The 21009-nt window shown below is 46.0% G+C and overlaps 1 protein-coding gene across 2 annotated transcripts in view; it reads left to right on the forward strand.

The window, feature by feature from the left end:
* HOMER2 (homer scaffold protein 2) overlaps positions 1 to 21009 on the forward strand; it is an 88009-nt gene that overhangs the window by 38877 nt on the left and 28123 nt on the right. The window contains exons 2-3 of one of the 2 annotated variants that reach the window (XM_079913394.1): positions 10499 to 10655; positions 19489 to 19620. In XM_079913394.1, coding sequence (XP_079769520.1) covers positions 10499 to 10655; positions 19489 to 19620 — 289 coding nt within the window. The remainder of the gene's footprint in view (positions 1 to 10498; positions 10656 to 19488; positions 19621 to 21009) is intronic. The other variant, XM_079913395.1, reaches the window with a different exon arrangement.

The raw sequence follows: 21009 nt of genomic DNA on the forward strand, positions 1-21009 counted from the left end.
TCGGGATCTTTAGTTGTGGCATGCAGGATCTAGTTCCCTGACCAGGGATCGAACCCAGGCCCCCTGCATTGGCAGCGTGGAATCTTAACCGCTGGACCACCGGGGAAGTCCCCCATTTGCTTTCTAACATCTCTTACAGATGGTCCACAGGCAAGGTCCACTCGTCATGACTCACGTTTCCTCTCAACTGCCCAAGCCAGAAAACTTGGGTCTTTTTCCCTCTTATCCTTTTCTACACTTGATCTTTAAAAAAAACCAGCTTTACTGAGATAAAACTCATGCACCGTACAAGTTTACTTATATAAAATATACAATTCATTGATTTCTTTTTACTATATTCAGAGCTTGTACAATCATCAACACAGTCTAATTTTAGAACATTTTTCCCTCCTCAAGGAAACCCAGAACCTGTTACCAGTCACTCCCCATTCCCCCCATTTTATGTTTACTGTAGATGAATACAAAAGCCCTCAACATTTAAAATTGAGAACATTATTTTTCCAGTCTTATAAGAAAATCATATCTGCTTAATTAGGAATGATGTTGCCGAGTCATACCCTCATCGCAGACGCAGAATAAAGTCTTCTCTATTTTGTTTGCATTGCAGTGTAACAGGAAAATCTATGTGCACAGATGTGTTACAGCAAAAGGAAGAACACAGACTGCTCCTTCGGCAATATTTTGCACTCTCTTGAATTAGCCGTCCCAGGAATCGTTAATCGTTATGACTTGGCCGCTTGCCACCTGACTTTTTAGAAATCATCACTTGGATGTTTTCTGGTTCTTGGCTTTTGGTGTTCCTAGCAGGTGAATCATAAAACTCTGCTTTTTGTTTTAAGACTCCCATTTATCACCATAGATTCAGGTGGAATGACCTTTTTTAGTATAAATGTTCAATAGACCACATATAGAGTAAAATCACAAATGTATGTTGAAATCCTAGGATACCTTCCGTAGATGAAATATCATGCATAGAAGGTGCCTGTTGATTCGGTGGCTGGTTTGTAAGTGCAGGTGACATGCCCATGTGCAACTCAAAAGACGGGCATTGGTGCATCACCTGTGACCCAGCAGTCTTGAGTAGAGAACACAATCTCTTAATGATGATATCCCATAATTATGAGAACAACTACCCAAGTGCATTTAACATTTTTCCTACATATATATTTCTTAGACTGTATTTGGAAGAGAAAATAGCTTTGACATAAATTTTCCACTGAGCACAGTTGGAGACGGTGGCCCCCAAGATAAAGACCAATTTCCTTAGTGTGTCTTTCAGAATCCATGGCTATCTGGCTTCAGCCCACCCTCAGGCCTCATCTCTTCTTTTAAACCTATTTATTTATTTAGGCTGCACCGGGTCTTTGTTGCGGCATGCAGGATCTTTCAGTTGCGACATGCAGACTCTTAGTTGCGTCGTGCATGTGGTATCTGGTTCCCCGACCAGGGATCAAACCTGGGAGCCCTGCATTGGGAGCATGGAGTCTTAGCCATGGGAATTCCCCAGGCCTCATCTCTTGCCACCCACTCCTGTAGCCACAAATAGCACTTGCCAGTCTCTGAGCATACCTCTCATGTCTGCAGAGTCATTTTCCCCTCACCTGCTAAACCCAGATTTGCTGGACTCTGGGCCCGGGGTAGAGGGGGACGTTTGGAGGAGGGGGAGGAATTTCTGTGCAGGAGTAGAAGGGTGCTGTTTGAACACGAGATGGTCTTGCAGTGTTGCTGGTGAGTGTTATTTTCTTCCTTGATCCCGTCCTTGGTCTCATCTTCCCATCATATGTTTACCTATCCTGCATCCTCAGAGAAGCCCCTCACCCACCCCATACAAATACTTGCCTTCCATCACAGATTTGCTTTTCTGAAATTCTGCCTCTCCCCTCCCCGACCACTGGGATCCTCACCCACTGCTCTGGGCCCACCACCCCTTTTGAAGAGTACGGACCCTTTTCCAAAGCACATGGCAATGGACCTCATGGGCCCTCTGGGGCAGCCCTCAGCCTGTGAACCAGTCCCAGAACTTATGCAAACCCACATCACAGGAAACCCGCAGGAGAACGTGGGTTGAGAGCTCCTGAAAAACTGTCAAGCCCTCTATGATAAAGGTAGTGTCATCAAGAAAGCCTGTCAGTGTTCATCAGGGGTACTTTCCTCATTCTGTTCCGTGATGTAAATGTGACCCAAAAAGGGAATCCCTAGTCAGTGGAGTACGAAGATTTGTGACAAATGTGACTTATGTGATATCTCTCACTTATCAGCTCTGTTAATCTGGGCAGTTTTGGGGCAGATGGAAATCACTTCAATAGAATGGGTCTGCTGTGACCCCCTTCAAGGGGCTCAGACCAGACAAGGAGATGGACTTCTGGCTAAGGTCCAGCAGGTGCAGGTTTTCCCCAGGGAGTTGCTGGTCCATTGTTCTAACAGGGTTTATGGAATGGTTTCTGTGTCCCCACTGATGGGTAATACTGCCTACATCATATACTTAATTCCTTGGACTTCTGCTTCTAGATTCTGTCTGTTCCATTAGTCTGTCTATTTCTTTGCTCATAGCTCTTCATTTCATTTGCTGTAACTTTATAATAATACATTTCAATATCTGCCTACATTATGGCTAAACCTCCTCATTGCTCTTCATCTTCAGAATTTTCTTGGCTGTCCTCTCATGTTGAGTTTTCCACATGAATAACCCTGTCTAGCTCTAAAAATAATTCTATTGATATTTGTATTTTGTTAAATGTATGTATGTATTTAGGGGTAATTGACATCTGCGTATATTACTTTTCTCATTTAAGAACAGGATGTCTTATTTATTAAAGTTTTCTTTTGTATGCCTGAGAAGTTATCTTTACTTTTTCTGTGCAGATCTTGCTTACTTTTTAAATTGATTCCTAGAAATTGTATCTTTTTGGCTGCTACTCTAGATGGGATCTTTTAAAATCTATTATATTGTCTCTCTGGTTGTTTGTATGTATAGAAAGGCTATTGATGTTATTTTTTTGTTAGTAATTTTGTACCTAGTCACCTTACTGGATTTCATTATTCCTATTCACTTTTTCAATTGATTTTCTTAGGTGTTCTAGATGTGTGATACTATTATCTGCAAATAATGGTAACTTTATTATGGGGCTTTTGTGTGAAAGTAGAACTACAGTATACTTGTGAGTTTGGTAGATTCTTTGCATGAAAGAATTGTGCTAAACCTTTTGTCCATTATCTCCTTTTTCCCCCAGATCTTTTTCCTAGGCTCAGGGATTTGACCCTGCCAACTAGGGGCCTGTTGAGCATCTAGAATGAGGGCTGACAGCCTGATGAGCCCATGCTTCTGTTCCCTCGTGACAGGTGCTCAGTCCAGGGCCTGCATCCTGAGAGCACAAATTAGACGTCTCAAGATGCTATGGTAGGGGACTTCCCTGGTGGTCCAGTGGCTAAGACTCCGTGGTCCCAATGCAGGGGGCCTGGGTTTGATCCCTGGTCAGGGAACTAGATCCCACATGCCGCAACTAAAAGATCAAGCAGGCTGCAACTAAAGATCCCGCCTGAGGCAGTGAAGGTCCCACGTGCTGCAACTAAGAACTGGCACAGCCAAATAAATAAATATTAAAAAAAAAAAAAAAGAGAGAGAGAGAGAAAGATAACTACCTTGCCCAAGTTTAAAAAAAAGAAGAAGAAAAGATGCTATGGTAGAACTCAAAGGACTAGTGGGAGCCTTTCTGGCGAGTCAGGGGGGAAGGATATTTTAGCCCCAGTGAAGGGCGTGTGCATGGTCATGTGAAAATGCAGGTGCTTTGGAAGAGCTAGCAGAAAAGCAGCAGAGCGTGTGTGGTGAGGGGACAGGGACAGGTGCTCAGGGGTCTGTGGATCATTCTGATGCACTTGGAGCTGGTCCTGTGGGGCATAGAGCCAGGGAAGGTCTTTGAAGCCGGGTGGGCAGTGCCACGCCCATCGAGCTTGGGGCTGCTCCTTTCTCTTGTGCTGTATGCATGGTGTGTGGAAGGATTCAAGAGTCAAGCCAGGTAAGCTCATTAGGGCATCCTCTGAGACTCTGAAACATGTCTAAATGTCTGTAAGGTAATGTCTGAACGGTTTGTTTTAATTCAAAGCAGGTAGAAGCAGGAATAATAAGAATCATGAGGTTTTACAGGTTCCTGTCAGGAAAAGCCTGGTGAACCTTGCAAGTGAGGGATTATCATAAATTAAACTATCATTTTTATTTTATTTTTTCTGCAAAAAGTAGTCATGCCAGTTCTTTGCAGAATCATTTCACATGGAGCCAGGAATCGTTCAAAGGGGGAGTGGTCTGTCTGCCGAGTGTTTTTCATATTCCAGGCATATGTCTGTTTCACAGTGTCTAATTATTCTTGGGGACAATTACTGTCAGGTTCCAAAATGTGTTCAGTGAGCAACAATTGGTGTTTATTCAGCTCTAAAAAGACTATGCAAGGGAACGGTAGGTTGTTATTGTCTGCCTAAAGAAACGTTTTGCCATCCGGAAACATCTGCTTTCTATTTAAAGCACTGAAGAAGGAATGGGAGTATATTTGAAATATACTCCCTAAGCATCAAACACCAAAGAAAGGAGAATAAAATTGGGTATGAAGGTAATTTCTGTTCTCTGATACACACTCTCTTCAGCTTTTCCCTGCTGGGAAGGAAAGGTGCCCTCTTGGCTTGGAAAGTTCTGCTTCTCTTGAATTTTTCTATTTATACTGATTTGCACACTTCCAGGAACTGACTTCTGTGTCCTAGTTCCAGCTCTTTAGTTTCTCAGGTAGGGCAAGGTGCTCTTTCAGAGTTGGGGTCTGCTTTTCTGTATTTTGTGGTGAGGTTTGTTCTCTGATTTTGCTCATAAAGATGTAAAGATTTGCTGTCCACGTTGCCTGAAATCACCCTGTGACCTTCAGTTTTCTACGTGGAGAGTGCTGCCCACTCACAGCTCTGTCCAGAGGGTTTTAACCCTCTGAGAACATATACAGTCTGCTTGGGGTGCAGTAAATTTTCTGTGAAGGTCAATATGTTAGTTACCTATCATTGTGTAATCAAGTGCTACAAATTTAGTAGCTTAAAACAAAACACATTTCTGTGTATATCCTGGACAATTGTTGAAGCAAAGAATTAACGGGTTAGAGGGCTGTAGTCTAAATCAAAATATGTGGGTCTGCTCTCATCATTATAACCCCTTTTGGCAATAAAAAAAAAAGGATAAAATATATCTGCATTGCCTTTACCTGGTTTTGAAAGCAGAGTGGTTATGACCTGAAAGGGAATTTATAGGCAATGGGTTTGAAAGCAGGCTGAAGGCCAAGATTTCAGAGACAAAGGTAGGTTACTTCAAGCACTTCTGATAAGTGCCAGTAGATATTTATAAAGTACATCTAGAAAGATATATTCAAAAACTACATAAGTGTTTCCTCTGGAGAGAACTGAAGGCATAGAGACAGGAGAGAGTTGTGCCTTTCACTGTATGCCCTTTGGTGTCATCGAAATTTTGTACCATGTTCACATATTATCTATTGAAAACCTGTTAATTAAAAAAATAGGAGACCTGATTCCTACTCACAGAAAAACAAAAACAAACAAAAAAACACATTTCTGTGAGTCAGAAGTCTGGGAATGGCTTAGCTAGGTCCTCTGCTTCAGGGTCTCTTAGGAGGTGTCATCAAGGTGTCAGCCAGGAGTGGGGTCTCATCTGAAGGCTCGAGTGTGGACAGATAAGCTTCTAAGCAGTTGTTGGCAGAATTTCAGTTCCTCAAGGATATTGGACTAAGGGCCTCCGTTTTTCTCTGGCTGAAGGTCACCCTCTCTGGCTGGAGTTGCTGTGGGATGGTCCTCCCCAAAATGACAACTTGCTTCAGCAAAGCCAGCAAGAGAGTCAGTCAAGGGAGTCTGCTAGCAAGACAGAAGTCACAGTCCTCTGTTACTTGCTCAAAGTGACCTCCTGTCACCTTCACCATATTCTGTTGGTTAAAAGCAAGTCACAGGTCCCACCCATGCTCACAGGGAGGGGATTACACAGGGGATCCCAGGAGTCACATCAGAACTGCCTACTACAGACGTATTATTTTAGGAAGAGAGTATAATGGCTAAGGGGGGGGGGTTGTCTGTGTCACTTAGAACTGACTTCAAAGCTCAGATCTGCCACTTACTAACTGTGTAACCCAAGGCCAAGGTCCTTGGCCTCTCTGAGCCCCATTTCCCCACCTGGATCCCCATAGGATCATTGGGATCTTAAATGAGAGCTCATATGTGAAGCCTGGCAGATGGTAAATACTCAGTAAATATTAGTTGGCTTTAAACTAAATATCAGCTAAATATTAACTGGCTTTTCTTTCCATCCCCCCCTTTTTTTTTCTTTTTCTTTAAATACCATTCGATTTTTGAATTTTAGAAGAATAAAATAGAACTCTCCAGTGGCCAAGGACTTGGTTATTCACATGGAAATCCCAGTACTGTGGGTAGTTTTCTGGACCCAAAGCTGTGCCAAGCTGGCCTCCAGGTCCCCAGGCCTGAGGATCGCAGGTCTTTGACCTCAGAAGGTCTGTGGCTCTTCCCGTAGTGCCCACCCTCAGCATGGGGTCTGTGGGTCTCCCTTCCTGGGTCACTGTGCTGTCTCCACGCTGGAGCAACCACTTCCCCTGCAGAGGCCTGACCACGGGACCAGGGCTGCAGCCACTGAGGGTATGGCCAGCTGAGCCAACCGTGTCTCCCAACGTCCTTGCATTTCTGGTTGGGGTCCCGCCATGGCGTCACTCCATCCCCAGAGCTGAGCGGACAGATTTGGAGATGGGGTCCTTCTTGTCTGCATGCTCACCTTGACCTGAATCATGCCAGGCAGATGACTTGTGGCTTTGGCTTATCCGTGGTCAGAAATCTCTACCAGCTTCTCTCGTCTCCCTGTCCCTCCCCCACCGTCCCTCTCCACCTTGCTTTCCTCACTGCCTCGCTCCTGTAGGCCTCAGGCACACAGAGCACTTTCAGAAGGTCGCTGCTTGACCACCACAGGCTGCTGTCTGTCCTGACCAGAGCACCTCTGCCTCTCCAGCCTTTGCACCCAAAGATCCTGTTCTCTGTCCCTCTGTTGTCCCCTTCACGCTGTGGAAGGATGTCTTGGAGTCGTTTCCATCATTCTGGAGGAGAGATGACAGCTGTAGGGGTGACTTCTTCCATTATTTCTAGAGTGTCTGATAATGTCTAATGTGAGTATCTCCCCAGATTCCTAGAGGATAAAAATCACCTGTAACTCTTGTTAAAAATAGAGCTACCCAGGCCCCATCCCTGGACAGCCAGGTTCCTGCCGGGATAGATTGGGGCCCAGGAATTTGTATTTTTACTAAATGCCCCAGCTAATTCCTCTCAGAGGTTGAGGAAACACTGGTCTAAAGGTCCTAAAACCTAGACCCAGTCCCTCTTCCCCGGTGTGGAGAACACAAGGGAAGAACCGAAAGTCTGGCTTCTTCCCCTGGGAGGGCTCCTGGGTGACCATGGGTCCCTGCCCAGCTCGTAGTGCTCTGTAAAAGAGAGGCAGAGATTTTAGCATAATTCAATTCTTTTTTTTAAATTGAGATATAATTGACATATTAACATTATTTTGTTTCAAGTGCACTACGTAATGATTCAATATTTGTACACATTGCATAATTCGGTTCTTTTAAAAACCTCTTCTGTATTCCTGCCCTTTCAATTGCTCCCTCCTCTTAAATATGCAGAAGAATTCCATGTGAGCAAGTGCTTTCTTTTATGGTGCTGTACTTGGATGATTAGCAAAACATGGTGCCAGGGCTGCAGTAGCGCAGCTGGGGGATGCAGATGTCAGGCTTCCCCACGTGGATTGATTAGGAGGGCTGGTATTCACAGGCACACACGTTCCCCCACGGGCTGGCCCCTCTCGACAACAGATGCAGGAAATTACAGTGAGAATATTCCTTTTGTTTCTACAGCTGTTACCCTGCGACTGGAAGGGTGTTGATTTAGAATTGAGTGGGTGGGTGAACTTGGTCACTGTTGAGGGAAGACAAACGGCTTAGTGATCCACACCCCAGGGGCTCTTGCCCAGCTCCTGGGACCTAGAAGGGAAGCTTCAGGGGGCTAGGAATGCTGGGCTGTGTCCGTCTGGAAGGCTGGATTCTAGAAACAGCTGCACTGAGGTAGCAGGAAGAGCATGCCCTTGGCTTTTATTGATTCAGAGAAATAGTCATGAAAAAGTTTCTGCGTTTATCTACATCCACAATTGATGGTTGATGCCAGTATTCATGGTGTTATTCAGTATTCCTTGCATGAGGCTCAAATAAATAGTAATTTGCTTTTCTAGGAAAAAATTTCTCTCTTTAATGAGCCTTCTCTAGCCAGGATGGGTTGAAAGACAGCTTTACCTAAAACCACTCCATCGAGAGACGGGAACACTTAAAATTCACTTTTCCTTTTGATTTTATTTTTTGTTTCCGCTTGGGTGTCCTCTTATGTCATCTCTTTGACATTATGAGGATTAAAAAATTTTAATTTTTCTGATTTTGATTTAATTTTGTACCTCTAATAAGTGCTTATTAAATCTATAGTATTTTATGAATGATGGGATTATTTTCACATCCTGCTGGCTTCCCCCCACCCATTTTGTCTTATTTTGGACCACTTAAAAGGATTTTCGAGCCAGTTTGCCTGAAGACCCTTTCTTCAAAAATAATTATATTAAAAAAAATTATATTTTGTAATGAGTCTATGATTTATTTTGTGTTACTCTGTGAAGTAGATACCTTAAAATATGAAATGCAGTGAAATCCATTACAATTTTTATCCACCTGCCTTATTAGTGCTTATTGTCAAGATCTAATTAATTCCTCACTCAATAGAAAGAAACATAGATACTGTGCTAATTCGGTTAATAATCGCATGAAGAATTTACAGGCATGTGAGTGAAAAAGCAACAACAATACAGAGGCAAGAATAACAAAAGAGAGAGATTTGATGAACATTACATAAAACCCAAAGATTTATAAGTTGGAAACATAAAACTTTAAGGCTCGGTCAGTTATAAATGAATGCATCATAAAATGCTGCAAATCTGAGAAGTATTTAGTAGAAATATAATATGAAGTCACAAATGGTTTGCAAAATCCTAAAACTGTTGCGTAATCCTCCCCGCTCCCCAGTGAATTTGTTGCAAAATCCTAAAAATGCCAACAGGATGTCAGAAAAAGAATAGGACACTTGACGGAGATGCAAAAACACCGCACCGGGAGTTGGCTTCTTTTTTTTTAAACATCTTTATTGGATTATAATTGCTTTACAATGGTGTGTTAGTTTCTGCTTTATAACAAAGTGAATCAGTTATACATATACATATGTTCCCATATCTCTTCCCTCTTGCGTCTCCCTCCCTCCCACCCTCCCTATCCCACCCCTCTAGGCGGTCACAAACCACCAAGCTGATCTCCCTGTGCTATGCGGCTGCTTCCCACTAGCTATGTGTTTTACATTTGGTAGTGTATATATGTCCATGCCACTCTCTCACTTTGTCACAGCTCACCCTTCCCCCTCCCCATATCCTCAAGTCCATTCTCTAGTAGGTCTGTGTCTTTATTCCTGTCTTACCTCTAGGTTCTTCATGACCTTTTTTTTTTTTCTTAGATTCCATATATATGTGTTAGCATATGGTATTTGTTTTTCTCTTTCTGACTTACTTCACTCTGTGTGACAGACTCTAGGTCCATCCACCTCACTACAAATAACTCAGTTTCATTTCTTTTTATGACTGAGTAATATTCCATTGTATATATGTGCCACATCTTCTTTATCCATTCATCTGTCAGTAGACACTTAGGTTGCTTCCATGTCCTGGCTATTGTAAATAGAGCTGCAATGAACATTTTGGTACATGACTCTTTTTGAATTATGGTAAAAGGAATCCAAATCGGAAAAGAAGAAGTAAAGCTGTCACTGTTTGCTGATGACATGATACTATACATAGAGAATCCTAAAGATGCTACCAGAAAACTACTAGAGTTAATCAATGAATTTGGTAAAGTTGCAGGATACAAAATTAATGCACAGAAATCTCTGGCATTCCTATACACTAATGATGAAAAATCTGAAAGTGAAATTAAGAAAACACTCCCATTTACCATTGCAACAAAAAGAAGAAAATATCTAGGAATAAACCTACCTAAGGAGACAAAAGACCTGTATGCAGAAAATTATAAGACACTGATGAAAGAAATTAAAGATGATACAAACAGATGGAGAGATATACCATGTTCTTGGATTGGGAGTTGCCTTTTAAGCAAATTTCTCATTAGGCCAATTGCCCCGCAGCCTCAGGGTGTTGGGTTTCAGTAACTACTCCGCTGGTGTCTCTTTTTTTCTCCTCTCTTCCCTTTTTTTATTTTAATTGTTCTCAGGCTTATGTATCTTTCTCCATAAATGATTAAAATCTTAGGTGGCTTAGTTGTATAATCATAAATTATACATAAAGTTCCATCAACTCATTCGCCCATCTCTCCTCTTGCAGAGAACAGCCCATCTTCACCACCCGAGCCCACGTTTTCCAGATCGACCCCAACACCAAGAAGAACTGGGTGCCTGCGAGCAAGCAGGCCGTCACAGTCTCCTACTTCTACGATGTCACAAGGAACAGCTATCGGATCATCAGTGTGGATGGAGCCAAGGTACCATCTCGCCGGCTCACTTGAAGTCACTTATTTTCATCAAAAGCAATAGGATACATTTGAAAAGTGGGGGGAAAAGGGTGCACCCCAAAACCCGCCACCTTAACAGAGATGTTATTGTTATCATGTCTTTATAATCACAGATCCCGCTTTTTTCTTTTTTCATTTAAAATTATGGCCAATTAAAAAAAATTTCCCTGTTAGCACGCTGTCTTTATAACTAGCATTTTAATGCTACTTTAATAATTCCACCAAGGACCTATAATGTCCTTAATCTCTCCCCTTATGGTTAGCTACTGAAGTGGCTTCCAGTTTTTTACTATTATAGATAATGAGCGTCTTCATGAAACAGATAACCTCATTTGGTCATCATGCCTATTGCTTTTTGGATATTTCCTTAGGATAGATTTATGGAAGTAATGTTATAGGTCAAGATATTAGCGCTTTATGGCTCTTGATGGTTATTACCAAACGGCTTTCCGAAGAGCTCTGTCTTCCAGCATGTATGAGAATGCCAGTTTGTTGCACCCCCGACAGCACTGGGTATTGTAACTAGTCTGGTTTTGGTGTTATTAGGCATGGGAGTTGAATTTTATTCAATGGTTTTGGAGTATTTCTTGAGATAATTTTTTTCCTGGTGTTTTCATTATTCTGCTGTCTTCCTCAGTATTTTTGCCACATTATGATGGGAGCAGAATAAAGAAGGATTATCAGTAGACGTATCACCAAGTTTACAAAAGAAAAGAAAAGTAGACTTGATGCTTTATAGTTTCTTTTCTGTCTTTAATCTGTGTTCATCCTGATGGACATTTTTACATGGATAATCTGCTCTCACCTGAAATTCAGTGTATCTGAAGCTGAATTCCCCTATTTGCCCTCTAAACCACCTCTCCATTTTCACTTCCCAGTCACTTGTTGCTGGAAGGAAGGAAGGGAGGGAGGGAGGAAAGAAGGAAGGAAAGAAAGAAGGAAATGGAAAAGCACAGTCATTCCCTTTTTAGTTGGTAGAATGAATCTGCCTTTGAAGTGTGTCACGTTTATACCTAATGCTTTGTTTCAAGGCCGTAACTCTTGTCCTGGTACAGTCTTGCTCAGACTGTTGCAGTAGCCTTCTGACTGGCCTCCTCTCGCCTGCAGTCTGCCCCTAGGTCAGCGTTCCTGGGGAGTTGGGTCAGGGCTGGGTAGAGGAATGGGGCCTGGCTGTGGGCTTCTCCCTCCACAACCCCACAACCACAGAGCAGGAGGCGTGGGAAGCCTCCGCTGACCAGGGTTCTGATGAGCGCTCAGGAAGGGTAGAAGTGCCTGGCGCATAGTAGATGGGCACCTTGTGTCTGAGGATTGACTATCTGAGAGATGCCTTTATTATTTCTTTTCCTCTGGGAGACATGGTGATCTGGCGGTTGTATTACCACTCTCCTTCTCTGTGCTTTTGAGCTGGAATCTTCTCACCTCTTGCCAGGATGTTCTGCTAGCAGTGGTGAATCAAGCCGACTTGCTTTCTTTTATCTGTAGATTCTGTGAGTTCATCCGCCATCCCTTGAGATGGGTTTGCACTTCTGTCAGTTGAGTTATCCCAGGACAGAGTGGGCTTAAATACAGATAAAGTGCATTTTATCTGTATTTAAATACAGATAAAATGCACTTCCTTAGAGGAAGCGCTTTAGTCCTATTAGCTGGGCTTTGAGTAATTTGTCAATGTGTCAGCGTTGTACGGGTCTGCAGCTCCTGAAGTCAGTGACAGTGGTGGGGTCCGAGCCAAACGAGCTAGCTCTGAGAAATCAGGTGGGTGGAGGAGGGTGGGCTATCCGCCGGCTGAAGAATAGAGCTAGTTCCGGCTCAGTGCGGGGGATCCATCAAGTTATGGAGTCACTTAAAAAGTGGGAATTGGGAACCTAGGCTGTGGGGTGCCACTGGAATCCAGCAATGGAGCCTGCGGCCCTCTGGCCACGCCTCCTAAGCGCCACACCACCTGGCATTCCAGGAGCCCACCCAGAGTTCCTGCCTTACTAGCGGGGCACAGGCACTGTGACGGGGCCTCGTTCAGCGAAAGGGAGTGTCCTGTGACAGAGCATAAAGCCCAGGGGAGTGAGTAGGGACCAGCCTTAGTGGTTTAGTCCCTGTGCCTGGCACTTGGGGCCGCGGGTGGGTGGCAACTGTCCTGCCCTGAGAACTGGAGCACAGAATACCAGACAGTGGTCCCCAGGCCTCCTCAGCTCAGCTGGACCTTGCCTGGAGCTGCTCAGCAACAATGTGCAAAACCAACAGGCCGGGTCTAGGTCAGATCCTCTGCCTCCAGCCGCTCCACAGGTCAGGTGAGACATGGAGAAGGACCCCCGGATGGTGATTTCCCCAGAGTGGTAGCAGCTCTTGACACTGCCCGGTCTTCTGCGCCTTCCTCCTCCCCACCCACGGCTGAGTTCCTGATCCCCCCAGCCCCAGCTTCTGCCCTGCCCCAATAATCCAGATGGATCTCCTTCCTCCCTAGGGGCTGGAGTAGGGCGCCGTCTGCTGACCTGATGCCAGTGCCGCGCTGTCCCAGGGCCCTTGTCCGCTGCCCCTCTGCATCCCACCCCTGCCTCTGGATCCTCATCCTTGCCTTCCACCACGTTGGGACAACCCCACTTTGTTTTAGGCCTTTGATTCCAAATGTTAAAGGAACTAAGATGACAGATGGTCAGATGCTTTTAGCCTTTGGGGTGGTGTCTTGGCTACACCTCTGACCTTGGGCAGTTCTAGGACCCCCGGTCCTGCCTCTCTCTCCTGACCTGGCCGTGTCACGTCTTCTGCTTGGTGCTTCTGGGCCAGCTGTCCCTCCCAAGGCGGGAGGCTGCTGCGGTCTGGAAGGGGAAGCCTGCTCTGCCCCTCCCAAGTGAAGGAGTAGATGTGCTTCAGGAACAGGTTGCTGGTGTGGAAGGGACTTGGAGGTGGTTGCGAGCAAAGACCACAGTGGACTCAGCCGCTGAGTCCACCGCGGGCAGCCCACAGAGCATGGGCCCCCCGTGAAGGGAGGAGGCGCAGCCAGCAGCTTTAGCAGCTGTCGTTCCACACGGGGCATGGCAAGCTCCTCTGCCCGTCCGAGCGTTGGTCGTGCTCTACTTGGGGAAGGATGCGGGGAAGCCCTCATCTTCCCCTGAGAGCCTTTGGTGCTGCTCATCGTAGGAAAAATCTGTGTGCAGACCTTTTCTTCCTTCTTCCAAGGAAAGTATTTCATGTGTCAGTCGCAGCTGCTGCTCAAGACATACGTGGGTGGGAATACTGTGGTGCGTAGCTCCAGCATTGCCTGGAGGTTCTGTGGATCCATGTCTGTGGCGGGGGGGGGCTACCAGGAGACTGTGCTCTTCGAGGAACGGGCCTGGCCCATCTTTGGAGTCTCAGCATCAAGCTAGAGTGGGCCACGCCATAGACATGGGTGGGTGACGAGGTCAGGCCTGGCCACATCCTCTCCAGGCCTGCAGGAGGTGTGCCGTGTCCGCGGCGGGACAGTGGGCAAGAGTAGGATCACCGCCAAGAGGGAACCAGGACCAAAACCTCCGAATGTCACCCAGGGTCAGCCCTGTGCATGGACAGGTGGGAGCCACATGAGGGGTCTCCCAGCTTCCCAGAGCGCTGATGGGAGCCATCACGTCACCGACAGCCGCAACCAACGGCCGTGTGACTGATGGCGAGTTTTTGCGCGGAACAGCCAACTCCATTTCCAGAGCATTTGTGAACTGAGCCGTCGCAGCACTTGATTTCATTGTGCCGTTGGCACTCTTTACAGACTGAGTTAATCATTGCCATCCTCGTGAGGAATTGCCTGCACCTGTGGACAAGACCTGCCTGGAGCAGGTGCTTCTCCCGGGTGCTCTGGATGGCTCCCCTGCCCTGGGTTCTCAGTTATTTATAGGATCACAGAAGCCTCTCTTGGAAGAGACCTTAGAGGTCATCCATTCTACAGATATTTAGCAGCACCCTCTGTGTTCTGCCTAATCACAACGGTTTGGAGGATATAAGCCTCTGAAACTCTGACTTGTTTGGTGTTTTGTCTGGGAATGTGAAATTGCTTTCAAGAACACAGTCAGGGTCCCCTCCTCCACCCATCAGTATAGTTTCCTCTTTTTTTTTTTTTGGTCATTGTTTGGTTTTTGTTTTTTGATGTGGACTTTTTTTCTTAACATCTTAATTGGAGTATAATTGCTTTACAATGGTGTGTTAGTTTCTGCTGTATAACAAAGTGAATCAGCTATACATATACATATATCCGCATATATCCTCCCTCTTGCGTCTCCCTCCCACCCTCCCTATCCCACCCCTCTAGGTGGTCCCAAAGCACCCAGCTGGTCTCCCCGTGCTATGCAGCTGCTTCCCACTAGCTAGCTATTTTACATTTGTTTGGTGGTGTGTAAATGTCATGCCACTCTCTCACTTCATTGATGTGGACCATTTTTAAAGTCTTTATTGAATTTGTTACAGTATCGTTTCTGTTTTATGTTTTGGTTTCTTGGCCATGAGACACGTGGGATCTTAGCTCCCCAGCCAGGGATAAAACCCACACCCCCTGCATTGGAAGGTGAAGTCCTAACCACTGGACCTCCAGCGAAGTCCTTAGTTTCCCCTTTTGGATAAATACAGAGCACCTTCTGTTAAAGGAGCAGACATATGGAAGGTTCTCAGCACACAGTAGGATTTTCGATGAATGTCGGTTTCTCTTCTTCCCTGACTATGGTTTTAAAAAACAAGAATAAAAGCATCTATTAATACCTTTTCTGGAAGCAGGCAACAAGTCTTTTAATTGCTGTAACATCCCCAGCCTCTTCTGCATTCTGACTTCCATCTCCGTGGATTTGGGGACTTGCCCTGAATAGGAACCAGGGGGCCTGCCTCCAGCTTCCTCTGAAGCCGGAGCTGCACTAGGGACTGGAGGAGCTTAGCTTTTTGCTTCTTCCAGGTACCTCTTGGTTGCATGTGCTCTGTGCATTGTGTGAGAAGTGGGTTCCAGTGATCTGCAGGAACTGAGTCTTTTACTGGGGAGTCTCTTTTTCTTTTTTCTCCATGAACGTTTCAGAGAGAATTCACAAAAAAGAGGAAGGGGGTGGGCATAAGGGTCAGGAGCCCATATTAAAGGTTGTGCTTTAAAGCAGCCCCTTCATCCTTCTGAGCTTCACTTTCTAAGGGTGCTCCCCTGCCCCCCACCCCCACCCGGCCTTCCCAAGTCCCCAGGGAGGCACCAGTTCTGGGTCCTGCTGAGTCCGTCTGCTTCATCGAACACCCACGCGTGCCCTTTCTCTCCACACCCAAGGCCTCATTCTTCCTTGTTCCCTCCTGACTGTCCCTTCTGTATGCCTTCACTCCTCAGGCCCTGCCTTCGTGCTTCTAAAGTCATTTTCTACCCAGGCCTCTTCCCTTGAAACTCTGTCCCCTCTTGCTGGGTGACATCCTCCACTCCTGTAACCCCAGAGTCTGCTGAGCCTCCCCCCGCTTACCTGAGGCCAGAAACCACAGGTCCAGCCACTTCCTCTGCCCCCAGCGCAGTTTTCCAGTGTCCCCATGCACAGGGCACCGCCTTCCCTTTTCACAAGCTTCTGCTCACACGGGGGATTCGTCTCCCAGACAGCTTTATTATAGCTTTGCATGTTTTTTATTTTTAACTGTTTATCTGTGCCATTTAATGTCTGATAACAAAGCAAATACTCATGTACCCAACACCCAACTGAGGAAGTCTGTCCTTTACTAGTCCTTCAGAAGTCCCTTTCTGGACCTCTCCCTAATAGAGGCACCTGCCGTCCACCCTGCAAGAGGTTACCACTTTCTTGAAATTTGTGTTAAACATTCCCTTGCCTTTCTTTATACTTTTGCCACTTGTGTATATATCCCTAAGCCAGAGGTTGGCAAACTTTTTCTCTAAAGGGCCTGACAGTAATTTTCTTATGAGCTGTACAATCTCTTTCACAGCTCTTCAACTTTTCTTTTGTATCAATAGCAAGGAAATGGCCAGAGGCCAATATGTACATGAATGGGTGAAGCTGTGTACCAATAAAACTTTATTTACAAAAACAGGCAGGATTTGGCCTGAGGGCTATAATTGTTGACCCTTGCCCTAAATATATTATTTAGTTATGCCTGTTTTTGATTTTTACATAAATAGAATCATACGGAGACCTATACTGTATGTCTTCTTTTGTGACTTTTTTTAACTTAAGTTTTTGTCGTCATCCGTGCTGATACCTATAGCTTTGGTTAACTTTCACTTCTAGGTAGTATTTCGTTGTATGAATAGGACCATAATTTATCCGTTCTGCTGGTGGTGGACATTTATGTTTGCAAACACTGCTACTGTGAACATCCTTGTGCATTTCTCCTTGTGTACCTATGCAAAGGTTTCTCTCGGATATATACTTAGGAGTGGAATTGCTGGGTGGTAGGGAATGTGCATTTTAAACTTTGTCAGAGAAAGCCACATTAGTTTTCAAAGTGATTTTGCCCATATGTGAGAGCACCCATTGCCCCACATCCTCACCCCCACCCTTGGTATCATCAGACATATTTTGAATTTGGTGAGTATATAGTAGTAATGGTAATGCAGTTTCCACATTCCTAGTGACATTGAGCTTGTAGCTTATGTCCGTCAAACTCAACCTACCTCATTCTCTCCAGTCTCACAAGAGCGGGTTCCATTCACCTGCCCAGAACTAAGCCTCCCTCAGGTCCCATCTCCTCACCCCCACCCCCAGAATATCCCTCCCATTCACACAACTGCGCTGGGCACTCAACCGTAGCAGACCCAGAGTAGACAAAAGGTCCTATGTGTCCACTTCCTTTCACTTCTTCTTGCATGCTTGAGGAGGGTGAAAGTCAGAAATGAGTCAGAGCCTCAGAGAGACACAGGCAATAAGGTGGATTCCAGTGCAAGCGCAGTTAGCCAGAAATGATTTGCGAACCCAAGAGGAACACTCACAGAAGGAATGTGTCCTTAGAAGCTTCGATCTGCCCAACTTCTCAGGAGGACTTGGTGTTGGTGGGCTGAGCCAAGGGTAGCACAGGACAGAGTTTCCATGTTAGTGGGAAGTGAAAGAAGAGGGTCCTGGGATTGACCACTTTTTAATGGCTCGATTGCCCCAGCTGTCCGTCTTGCTGCTTTTTTTTTTTTTTGGTACGCGGGCCTCTCACTGTGTGGCCTCTCCCGTTGCGGAGCACAGGCTCCGGATGCGCAGGCTCAGCGGACATGGCTCACGGGCCCAGCCGCTCCACGGCATGTGGGATCTTCCCGGACCGGGGCACGAACCCGTGTCCCCTGCATCGGCAGGTGGACTCTCAACCACTGTGCCACCAGGGAAGCCCTGCCTCCATTTCTTGATAGTGTCCGGTGACAGCAGGCAGAGCTCTTTACTAACTGTTGCATTCAGTTATCTGAAAAACATTTGATAAAAGTGTCTTAGCTCACACAGTCTTGAGAATTAGAGGAACTAGCACAGGGAGGAAAAGCAACCTGGAGTGCAGTGAAGGCATCAGTGCTTCATAGCTGGGGCAAGAACAGGAGAAGCACGTCATACAGAAGTTCGGAATACAGGACTTTGAGTCAGACAATCTGGGTTTTACCTCTAGGCTTTGCTACTTGCCAACTCAGTTTCTCCTGTGAAGTGAAGGTGGTAGTCATACCTCCTAGGCTTGTTGTAAGGCTTAAGAGCTGATCTAAGTAGTTTTTTAGTCTTCAGTAATTTAGTATTTAGTATTCAGGCTGCCAAGGATTTCTGCCGAGTGAGCTTGTTATTGATACTTTATAACACTGATCAATTGTTTAGTGATTACTTACATGTCTCTACCCTCTTCGTGACTACCTGCAACTTGAAGACCAGGAATCTTGACTCCTTCCTCTTTGTGTCTTTGGTTAGCAGAATACCAGGCATATGGTGAATGTTCAGTGAGTGTTTGTTGAATGAATGAATGTACTGTGTGCTGGATATCATCCTTTTACCTCCACGTTCATCCTCTACTCTTCTTCACCCTGCTCTGGTCCCTGAGGGGCTGACCCGCAGAGGACATAAGTGGGCTTGTGGGGCCTCTGGCTTCTGGTTGGGTTTGGCCAGTGGCGGGAAGTCAGAACGGCAGAGGTAAGGGCATTTGTCCCACTGGCTCCCCCTCTTGTGAGGTCACCATGTGCTGGTGTGTCCCTCAACAGAAGGTCTCCTCTCTCGTTAAGGGAGCCTGTGCTCCATGACTCTCTCCTTCCACATCCCATAGCCTCTTCACCCCCTCATCCTTTAAAGCCAAGGAGAGGTGGCAGCAGCTCGCACCAGGTCCCTGCACTGTCCATACACCCAGCTCACACCTGTCTAATTAGTCTGTAAATTAACCCTCCACAAATTATCCCAATTAGAGTGTACCTTTTCTTTCCCGTGGGGAAGCAGCCAGCCCCCATTGCTCATGGAAATTTTAAATGGTTTGAGCTGGACCCCGGGGGCTCCAGGCACTTAAAAACGTCGGCAGCGTGGCTCTTCAGAGGATGTGTGACATGGCTGGCCGTTAAGGGCAATCGGATGTGCGACAGCTTTGGGGAAATAAGTAGCAGTTTTGGAAACTGTTCTCTACCTAGGAGAGCCTTTCTCCCACTGATAACCTGTGAGATCTTATTTTAGGCTGACTGTCTGTTTTTAAGTCTCTGCAATTGCCTGTTATCATGGTTGTGTGTATATGACTCAGCGTGGGATGTGCCAGGAGAGGAAGAACTCAGGACCAGCTATAGCAGTGGGGATGCAGGCTTTACCTACTAGCTTTGCCAACAGAGGAGTTTTTAAGGAGTGACTCTGGTGTCTAATTCAGTGTTTAAATGTCGCCTCTTTGGGCTGTTTCGCTGCAGGTGATCATAAACAGCACAATCACACCCAATATGACTTTCACCAAAACATCGCAGAAATTTGGGCAGTGGGCCGACAGCAGAGCCAACACGGTGTTTGGTTTGGGGTTTTCCTCGGAGCAGCAACTGACAAAGGTAATGTGGTCCTTCCCGCAGCGCCGTGGGTGCCGCGTCCAACGCTCTTCTCATTCAGTAGGTAATTGCTTACTGAGGGATCCGGTGCTGCTTCTACTGGTTGAGCAGATTCCTCTCTGGCCTTCAGTTTTCTCCCCTCTGGCGCTGCAGGGCTGCCAAACCAGATGACCTTTTAGAAACATCAGTTTCCTTGGAAATGGAGATGTTGTTTAGAGAAGGAAAACATCTCTGACAATGCTGCTTCACAGCCTGAGGTGTAGCCTCAGGACGCAGCCTTGCCAGTTGTTCCTTCCCCAGGTGTCCGCCCGGCCCCTGCACCCAGGGTGTGTCTGACAGCCATCAGTGTCACTGACTCTGGTTGGAGCCCTCAGAGAGGGGGAGTAAGGTGACTCACGCTCAGTAAGAGTTTTAAAAGGTTTCTGCTCCCAATTTCCAACATGCATGTGGGGGGCGGGAGGGGTACCCCGAAGCACCAAGCACTTCTCAGACCCCAGATGGGTGTCCTGCGATGCAACTCGATTCTGACACTGCCTGCCTGGAGGAATCATCCAATCCCACAGGTGAAGGGCTCAGTCCTGCAGGATCCCCCCAACTTCAGACTTCAGTTGTAAGCCCAGGGTGTCACCTGTGCTTCTGACTAACCAGCTATAGATCAGAGGTTCCAGTGACCCCCTCCTAAGGTTCAATTAATTTGCTAGAGCTGTTTATAGAACTCAGAGAAACATTTTACTTACTAGGTTACCAGTTTATTATAAAGGGGTATAACTCAGGAACAGCTGGGTGGAAGAGACCTAGGGCAAGGTATGGGGAAAGGACGGAGCTTCCACGCCCCTGCTGAAGTCTGCCACTCTCCCCAAATCTCTACATGTTCACCCACCCGGAAGCTCTCCAAACCCATCCTTTTAGGGTTTTATGGAGGCTTTATTAATTAGGCATGATTGATTCCATCACTGACCACTGGTGATTGATTCAGCCTCCAGCCCTCTCCCCTCCCCTCTATTCATGATTGGTTCCCCTGGAAACCAGCCCCCCCATCCTTAGGTCCTTTGCAAACAAAAGTCACCTCATTGACATAAACCCAGTTTTGACAGAAAGGAGCTTGTTATGAATAATAAGATACCCATTTCACCTTTATGGCTCTGAACTCAGAACTGAGGACAAGAGACCAAATACTGTGACAAAAGATGCTTGCATTGCTCTTAGTGCTCAGGAGCTGTGAGCCAGGAACCGTGGAGGAAGACAAGATATATATTTCTTATATGTCACAGGATCATAAGTTCTTAACTTGGAGCCCCCACAACCCTTAAAATGTCACACAGTGTTTTGTGTGTGTGTTGCTTTTTTTCTAGGGAGAGCGTTTATAGCTTTGCTTTGCTTTCCAAGGGGTCT

The sequence above is a fragment of the Stenella coeruleoalba genome, assembly GCF_951394435.1.
Source record: "Stenella coeruleoalba genome assembly, chromosome: 2".
Classification (NCBI taxonomy): Eukaryota; Metazoa; Chordata; class Mammalia; order Artiodactyla; family Delphinidae; genus Stenella; species Stenella coeruleoalba.